This window comes from Panthera onca, chromosome B3 (genome assembly GCF_046562875.1).
Source record: "Panthera onca isolate mPanOnc1 chromosome B3, mPanOnc1 haplotype 2, whole genome shotgun sequence".
Lineage (NCBI taxonomy): Eukaryota > Metazoa > Chordata > Mammalia > Carnivora > Felidae > Panthera > Panthera onca.
The window spans coordinates 70,681,932-70,691,662 of record NC_138344.1 but is presented as its reverse complement, the minus strand read 5'-3'; the positions used below and the strand labels follow the sequence as shown (position 1 = coordinate 70,691,662).

Genomic DNA, 9,731 nt, shown 5'->3' with positions numbered 1-9,731 from the left:
AGATCAGAGATTTGCACAAGGTCCCATAATTAATGGTAGAATTTGATGGGGACAGAATTTGATAGGGGCAACTATTTATCTCTGAAATGCTCTCTATCTGAACATTTCTATGATTAATATGACACAGTAAAAGAATGGTGGGGTAGTAACAAGGAAAACACAAAAGGGTGTCTGGAAAAACATTATTACTTTAAAAATTGTACCAAATCACTACTTGTAACTGTGCCTGGAGTCAAATGCTATGGCAGGTACTAAAAACAATTTACCCAAACAAATGAATAACAACAACAAAAGCAAGCAAGGGCAAAGTTTCTGCTCTCAAAATGTTTATAAATTACAAGAAGAAAAGACAGACTCAAGAAATGGTTAGGCAACAATATATATCAATGTATAAAATTAATAATGCAGGAAACATCAGCTCTGAAAGGAGTAGAGGTTAATAAAAGAATTTGAGGAGCCGCTTTTGAAGAGGTGGGGCTTAGGTTAAACCTTCAAGGAGGATGTCATAAGATCGTACTATGTCTTGGTTCTAAAACCATTGAAATGCTTTTTGAATTTTTTTTAACGTTTATTTATTTTTGAGAGACAGAGAGAGACAGAGCATGAGCGGGGAAGGGGCAGAGAGAGGGAGACACAGAATCTGAAACAGGCTCCAGGCTCTGAGCTCTCAGCACAGAGCCCAACATGGCGCTCGAACTTACAAAGTGTGAGATCCTGACCTGAGCCAAAGTTGGATGCTCAACTGACTGAGCCACCCAGGCGCCCCATAAAACCATTGAAATTTTTTAAAAAATAAAATTGTAACATCATCTTCTAAATCATGGGGGGGGGGTGCAAAATGATAACTGACCAGAAAAAAATGACACAAGAAAAAAATCTTTTTTTTTAGTCAAGTTTTTGATAATGAAGCAACACAAACCCTCAGCTACATCATCAGATGAAAGGCCACTTTGCTGATTTTTCTCTCCTCAAATGAGCAGGAGACAGTAGTTTTTTGAGCAGAACAATGATTTTTTTTTGCTGGGAGAGAAATATATCTAAAGGAATTTTTGATATCAGGAACCCAGTTTGGGGATGATGGCCCACTGCTGAGATCATCCACTCTGAGACAAACTCAATTTTATGTGTGTACATTTAATTTTTGAACAATATTAAGTATTTTGACATATATATACATATATATTTATTTATTTATTCCTGGTTTCATTTATTAGACTATAATTAAGAGATCAATTTGTAAAATAAGCTCAATAGAGATAAATGAAGGACATCTACTCAAAGAATAAAAAAAAGAAAAGAAAAAAATTGCTCTACTGAACCACAGTAGTCACAGTTTCAATTAGGCCAATGACTCTTCCAGGTGAAGAGATGGCATCATAAAATTAGCTTATTTCCTGAAATTGTTTGTCAGGTTTATCCTTTACAGCAAACTGTTGAGACTCAGTGTTAAGCTTCTTCTTTGTGGTAATGAGAATACCAGGTAAAAGAGCATGCTCAGATAATTGAGTGTCAGTAGAGAATATGAGGCAGGGAGGGAGAGAACCCTGTAGGTGGAGCACTTAGAATGCAGAATGGGAGAGTCCTTTATTCAAATTTTCTTAGGTTGGTGCTTATGTTAACCATCTAGATTTTGTCTTTGGGGTTAATTTACCATGTTGCATCCTAATACTTGGAACTTTATTTTAAAGCACATGTAAATTTCCATATAATGGAACCCATGATATTTATTTGGCAATAATTCTATTAGTGTGTATGTTACGATGCTAAACTGGAGCAGAAAATACATAGTCTGACACAGAAAAAAAATGCAATATTCCTTACCCTGATCAGCCAATCATATGCTATTGATCAGAATGAAATATGAACAACCTGGAAACTTGATCTAACAGAATTGAGAAGGTGGGAGAACAGATTTATAATATCCAGAGTCATAAATAAACAAAAGGTTTTTAAATTACTTTTTTCACTAATATTAATTCATTGGTAGATCTCTCAAGTAGCCATTAAACACATTAGTAAACTGCACTAGTTGTACTTCATCACAAGAATTATTTAAGAGTTTCCCTATTCAGGGCCCCTGGGTAGCTCAGTCAGTTAAGCATCTGACTTCTGCTCAGGTCATGATCTTGCAGTTCATGGGTTTGAGCCCCATGTTGGGCTTTGTGCTGATAGCTCAGAGCTTGGAGCCTGCTTCAGATTCTGTCTCCCTGTCTGCCCCTCCCCCACTCACGCTCTGTGACTCTCAAAAATAAACAAATATTAAAAGAGTATCCCTTTTCAACTTTACTAAATTCAATAACCTTTCAAATAATTTTAAACAAGTGATAGTTGCAATTCACAATTGTACAGATTCAACACACAGACTACTGAGTCAATATAGTAAAGTTTTTATTCATTTATTTATGATTATAAGCATTTCTTACGAATGTATGTATCTATCTATATCTTGCTATACAGCCATCTCCCGTCTATCTGCTTTTCCATTTATCTGTTCATCCATTCAGCTAATGATTGGTTTATCTTTCTTTCAACTCTTTACAATCTATTTTTCCCATCAGTCATCTCTAGATATTCACCTGTCTTTACCTAAGCCCAAACGAATACAATATTACAATATTATGCAAACTTTGACAATGCCAGGAAGCTGGATAATTATTTAGGGTTACAGGTAGTCCACTTATATGCACTGACATTTCTTCTATGTGTAACTCTCAGAATGACAATGACCAAATGCTCTTGAACATAACCTAGCCCTTGTTCAGTTGAGGGAGAGAGAGAGGAGAGGCATGTTCTAGGCTAGACTTTGTCATACAGATGTATGAACTTGATAAAGTTACTTTGTTCCCTGATACTCAACTGCATCATCTGTAAATCTAAATAGATATTTCTAGATGGTTTCTATATTCTAAAAACTTTAGTTATTAGGTATATCAAATATGTTGAAAGACCACTGTTTCATAGGTCCCTTAAGTCAAATACTGTGTCTAACCAGGGGGGAAACTGGTTCAGATCCGTTAGGACACTACTCTTTACAGGTATCTTTTGATTATAAAAACAATAAAACAAATGTCATAGCACCAAAATAACTTGTTACTGTTTAGAAAACAAACATATTTCTCTCTTTGGAGGTGAATGACCTAGATTCTGCCTCTAATTAGCATTACCATGAAAAAGCTACAGTGTCCTTGGGTCTCTAATTTCAGCTTCTAGAATGGGAGTGTGGATGGAATTTGCTATATACTACATATCAATCTTTAATATATAAGACTACCAGAATTTTCTGGAGTTAACTGTACTGTTTTAAAATTGGAAAATCCACTCTAGGGAACTTAGGGACAGAATATAAATAAGGTACATTCTTATTTTTGGTTTCAAAATATTAAATACCACATATTTTTAATTCATAAGAATCTTCAATTTTTTCCCGACTTTTGAACTAAAATAATTCATGCATCAGCACCTTTGTCAGCAACAAATAATTTCATTGTTACTTTAGTGTACAGGGTAGTATACTGGGTGTTGGCTTAGAGGCTACTTACAAGAGACCAGAAGCAAATTTACTCTTAAAACATGCAAATGTCTCAGGGGGAGGAATACTCAAATAAATTGTTTGTATCTGACAAAAGCTAGATATTCTAAAAAGTGGGTCTCTGGGCAGTAAAATGCTGAGTATAGATGTGATGATGCCCTGTTGTAAATGTTCTATTGTGTGAAGAACAATTAACATGAACAGAACTCAGTGAGTGCTAAGACTGATTACATAAATAATTCTGCCAGGAACTTACTGGTTTCTCGAAGTAGCATCGCTTTGTTGACCAACTGAATGAGGAAGGTAAATGCCAAACAGGTATTCCATTTTTGTATAAGGAAATCAAGGGGTATGATCAGTCTTCCTAGACTTAAAGATATGGCTGCTAAGTTTTCTCATGCAATCCTTGACGTCTTTATTTCTAAGAGTATAGATCACTGGATTCAAGAGGGGAGTGAAAATGGTATAAAATACTGAGAGCACTTTGTCTATTGGGAAATTTGTGAAAGGCCATACATAGATGAAAATGCATGGGCCAAAGAAAAGGGTCACAACAGTGAAGTGGGCACTGCAAGTGGAGAGGGCTTTGGAGGACCCACCAGAGGAATGTTGCCGCACAGTGACCAGGATGATAGTATAGGAGATCACCAAAAGGATGAAACACACCAGGGCAATCATGCCACTGGTTGAGATCATGAATACTCCCAGAATGTATGTGTCTACACAGGCGAGTTTAATTACCAAGGGGAGGTCGCAGAAGAAGCTGTCTACTTCATTGGGTCCACAGAAGGGCAGATTCACAGTAAATGCTAACTGACTCATAGCATGGAAGATGCCAACAATCCAGGAAAGTGATACGAGCCCAACACACATTCTTCGGCTCATAATGGTTAAATAACTTAGAGGTTTACATATAGCCACGTACCTATCAAAAGACATGGATATCAGCAGTACAATCTCAGCACCCCCTAACAGATGCAGGAAAAATATCTGAGTGATGCAGCCTTCAAAAGAGATGGCTTTGTGCTCACTGAGGAAATCTGCAATCATTTTGGGGGTGGCAAATGAGGCCAGAGACATGTCAATGAAGGAGAGATTGCCCAGCAAAAAGTACATGGGGGAGTGAAGGCGTGGCTCTGACATGATGGTGAGCACAATAAGGAGGTTCCCCAGTACAGTGGCTGCATAGACTATGAAGAAAAACAGGAAATAGAAGATCTGGAGTTCCCAAGAACCAGAGAGACCCTGTAGTATGAATTCAGTTACGACTGACTGATTATTCCAGGCCATTCACTCTGATTTCTGGAAGGATTCTGACATTTCCAGATGGGAGGATAACTAGGAAAAAATACAGTGATTGAATTAAAAGTAAGGTGTTTTTGTTTTTGTTTTGTTTTGGCATGAAATAATTTAGTGGCATCCCACTACCAGATAGTTCCCTGTTTTATCACTTCCCTGATCACAGTGGTCAAATACTTCACCATGGTCTTTCCAGGTATCTTAATTGATTCAATTCAAGATTAAATCTTATGACTTAGAAATTTGCTTAAAAATAAGATATAATTCTTCATAATAGGAAATAAAAAATCAGCTATTTGAAGATTTACTCCTCAGTTGTGAAGTACTTAAAAAATTTTTCACAACTTCCAAAAAGTTTTGAAGGGAAAGAATGGTAATTTTCAAAACATCATGATGACTGAAGGACTGGAGTGGACAAAGTTTGAGAATCATGATAGATGGTAAGTGGGAACACACAAGTGGAAAGGAATGTGGGCACTGTCTCTTACAGTGGGTAGGATAAAGGAATAGAACATAAGGAGGGGAAAGAGCTACAGAGAAACATAATCTATTCCAGTTTTCAGATGGAGATTGTCCAGAATCAAAATGAAATAGCCTTTCATTTTTGGTTCTTCATTTCAGTCATGCAGACATGAATAACATTTATTTTCTACACTACCCAAGGCCAGGCATTTTTCAAAGGCTGGTGAACATGATGTAGCTAGAGTGTAAAGGTCTTATAAATTTCCTAGTATATTTTATTATTCACTTATTTTTTAATGTTTATTTTATTTTTGAGAGAGAGAGAGAGAGCGCAAGAAAGAGCACAAGTGGGGGAAGGGCAGGGAGAGAGGGACAGAGGATCCAAAGCAGGCTCCACACTGACAGCAGAGAGCCTAATGCAGGGCTTAAACTTGCCAACTGCAAGATCATGATCTGAGCCAAAGTCAGACACTTAACCGACTGAACCACCCAAGTGCCCCCCCGCCATGTATATTTTAAACAGAAAGACTTAAATGGCATGCTACCTAAATATTTTTTAACTGCTAGCTTTTATAGACTTTCACTGAAGCAGTTTGAAGCAGAAAACTCTTCCTGTTTCAGGAGTTCACTTGGAACAAATAGGAGACAGATTTAAGTATAGACAGAAGATGGTGATGGTGAACCTACACGTTAGGTAATACCATATGCCTTAAAAGTTAAAACTAGACTTCTTAGGTTATCTAGCTCTCGCTGAGATCCAAGAAGACTTTACAAACTGCATTGAAAGCCAATTGAGAAGATATGTACTTAAAATTCACAACAAACTCCAAACTCCTTTATTCTTGCCACTAAACTAAGCTTTCTTCTTTCTCAAAACTCTGCTAGAAGTACACATTTTAAATGAATTGTTCTAAGACTAAATCCTATTTATACATGCAATTACCCATATTTATTGGCTTTTTCCCCCCTGAAATTTGGGTGCTCTTTCCTTAACTCCACATTGTTCTTCTGACTTTATCCATTCCAGAAACTTTTAGATTTGTTTCTGGCCCCACATACCTGATATTAAAATGGGTGTCACAGCTCTTACTTAGATTGGTGTAGAAGAAATAGTGGCAGCCCAGGATTCAGACAATGTGAATTAAATCTTGTCCTACATATGTGAGACTGGATACTTTACTAAATAACCTGATGCCTTGATTCTTCATAAATAATACAAGTTGGTTGAACTGGATGATTTTAAGATCCTTTCCACACACATATTAATATTGCAACATTCAACTAGTACCTGAAAGCAGTGACAACTGCTTGAGAGTGACCTCATGTCAATACTATGCCTAATTTCTAAGTCAAGGAGGCTCACAATTCTTGGGACCTTTGTATTTATAAAGTCTGTATTGGTAGGAATCAATTCAGTAAATGACATGGCATGAAAAAGACCAGCTGCTGCTTGGGGAATAAACAGATGTTCAAGTTGCAGTGAGAGTTATTAAAACATTCAAATTTGGCCACAGTTAAAGATGAATCACAAAATGTTATGATTGTTCTTAAGTGCTTCATGTATATGGTATGGATATTGTGGGATAAGGGAAGCCAGTAGGCTTTTAACTTTTATCTTGGACCATAGCATAGGTAAGAAAAATAAGATTATTTGACTTGTGGGATTACAAATGTCATCTCTCAGTTCCTCCACTAATTTTTGAGAATAAGGCCTGTGTTTCCCTGCTCAGAGAAAAATTCATACTGTGAATAATAGAATCAATGAATGGTTGAGAGTTTAGATTTTATAATATTCACTTGAATCATTATAGAGTAGGGGAAAAAAAAAGAAATGAAAAGTGAAGAAATATATGACACATTCTAAATACATAAAAGATGTTAAGTGATCATTAAGTCTTTAATATCTCTACATAATCAGAATAACAACCAATAAAATTTAGATGAATATTAAGTACTTCTCTATTGAGAAATTTTGAAATATCTACCTTGTGCTTGACTTGTACTCATCAAGTAAAAGGAAATAATTTGATGGAACTACATTATACACAGCTGGGGTAATAAAGAACATTGGATATTAGATTTGGAGGCCTGAGTTCACATCACAGGGCAAGACTTTACTATATTACCCTGAGAATATTACCACATTATCATTTTGAACTTTAATGTCCTCATCTGTAATGAGAAATATAAAACATATTCAGTTTCATAAAAATACTCAATTTTTTGTAGTGAATTTTAAATAACACTAATTTGAAAAGATAAGCTAGTCAAAGCCACAATAGGATATCACCTCATACCTGTTAGAATGGCTATCATAAAAAAGATAAGAGATATCAAGTGTTGTCTAGGATGCAGAGAAAAGGGAGCCCTAGCACACCTCTGGTGGGAACGTAATTGGTTCAGTCACTTGGAAAACAGTACGGCAGCTCCTCAGGAAATCAAAAATAGAACTACCCCATATGATCCAGCAATCCTACCTCTGAGAATATACCCAAAAGAAATGAAATCAAGATCTTGAAGAGATATCTGCACTCTTCAAGGTAGCATTATTCACAATAGCCAAGATATAGAAAGAACCAAAGTGTCAGTCAACAGATGAATGGATGAAGATGTGGTATTACATACAGTGGAATATCATTCAGTCATGAGAAAGAAGGAAATTCTGCCATTTGCAATAACATGAAAACATTACGCTAAGTGAAATAAGTCAAACAGAGAGTCATTTACATGTGAAATCTAGAAAAGCTGAACATATAAAAACAGAGAGTAGAATGGTGGTTAACAGAAGCTTGAGAGTGGGGAAATGGGGAGATGTTGGTAAAAGGGTACAGACTTTCAGTTACAAGATGAATATGTTTTGTAGATCTAATGTAAGAACGTATGGTAATTATAGTTAACTACACTGTTTTACATACTTGGAGGTTGCTAAGAGAATAGATCTTAAATGTTTTCACCACAAAAAAGAAATGCTAATTGGATGAAGTGATGGAGATGTTAGCTAACTCTACAGTGGTAATTGTTTTACAATATATAAACGCACCAAATCAACATGCTGTACACATTAAATGTATATGTTAATTATATCGCAATAAAGCTGGAAAAATTTTTAAAAAATAAAAAGGATACGAACCATGTAGATTTTTGGTCGAGAAAACAACAGGTTTAAGTTCCATAAAGTAGAAATGTTACAATCACTCTATGATCAAATGCAACAAAACTAGAAAATAATGGCATTTTTTAAAGGTTTTTGCACATGGAAATTTAAATATTTTAAATATCTTCTCTTAAACTCTGGTGGCTAAAAAACAAACTAAAACCAAAATTATAGATTTTCTTAAAATTCATGATAATAAATATATGACATTTTTGAATCTATAAAGAATATTTAAATGGCATTTAGAAGAAAATGTATAGCTTTAAACATTTATCAAAAATAAGTGAAATAGGGCGGCGGAAGATGGCGGCGTAGGAGGATGCTGGGCTCACCGCGCGTCCTGCTGATCACTTACATTCCACCTACACCTGCCGAAAAACCCAGAAAACAGCCAGAGGATTAGCAGAACAGAGTCTCCGGAGCCAAGCGCAGACGAGAGGCCCACGGAAGAGGGTAGGAAGGGCGGCGAGGCGGTGCGCGCTCCACGGACTGGCAGGAGGGAGCCGGGGCAGAGGGGCGGCTCGCCGGCCAAGCAGAGCCCCCGAGTCTGGCTGGCAAAAGCGGAGGGGCCAGACGGACTGTGTTCCGACAGCAAGCGCGACTTAGCCTCTGGGAGGTCATAAGTTAACAGCTCTGCTCAGAAAGCGGGAAGGCTGGAGGACAAAGGGAGGGAGAGCTGCTGAGCCCCCGGAGGACAGAGCTTAGTTTGGTGGGGAACAAAGGCGCTCGCCAGCACCATCTCCCCCGCCCATCCCCCCGCCAAAATGCCAAAGGAAACCAGTTCCTGCCAAGGAACTTGCTCCCTCCCCACAAACACCCAACTCTGTGCTTCTGCGGAGCCAAACCTCCGGCAGCGGATCTGACTCCCTCGCGCTGCCACAGGGCCCCTCCTGAAGTGGATCACCTAAGGAGAAGCAAGCTAAGCGTGCCCCTCCTGCTCCCATGCACCTTGCCTACCCACCCCAGCTAATACGCCAGATCCCCAGCACCACAAGCCTGGCAGTGTGCAAGTAGCCCAGACGGGCCACACCACCCCACAGTGAATCCTGCCCCTAGGAGAGGGGAAGAGAAGGCACACACCAGTCTGACTGTGGCCCCAGCGGTGGGGTGGGGGCAGACATCAGGTCTGACTGCGGCCCCGCCCACCAACTCCAGTTATACACCACAGCACAGGGGAAGTGCCCTGCAGGTCCTCACCACTCCAGGGACTATCCAAAATGACCAAACGGAAGAATTCCCCTCAGGAGAATCTCCAGGAAATAACAACAGCTAATGAACTGATCAAAA

The 9,731-nt window shown here is 38.1% G+C and overlaps 1 protein-coding gene across 1 annotated transcript; it reads right to left on the bottom strand.

Moving 5' to 3' along the window:
* Positions 1-3,871: 3,871 nt before the first annotated feature.
* Positions 3,872-4,819, bottom strand: LOC132668413 (olfactory receptor 4K3). Its single transcript, XM_060617387.3, has one exon. It carries the CDS (start codon positions 4,817-4,819, stop codon positions 3,872-3,874), a length of 948 nt encoding a protein of 315 aa, XP_060473370.3.
* Positions 4,820-9,731: the final 4,912 nt, after the last annotated feature.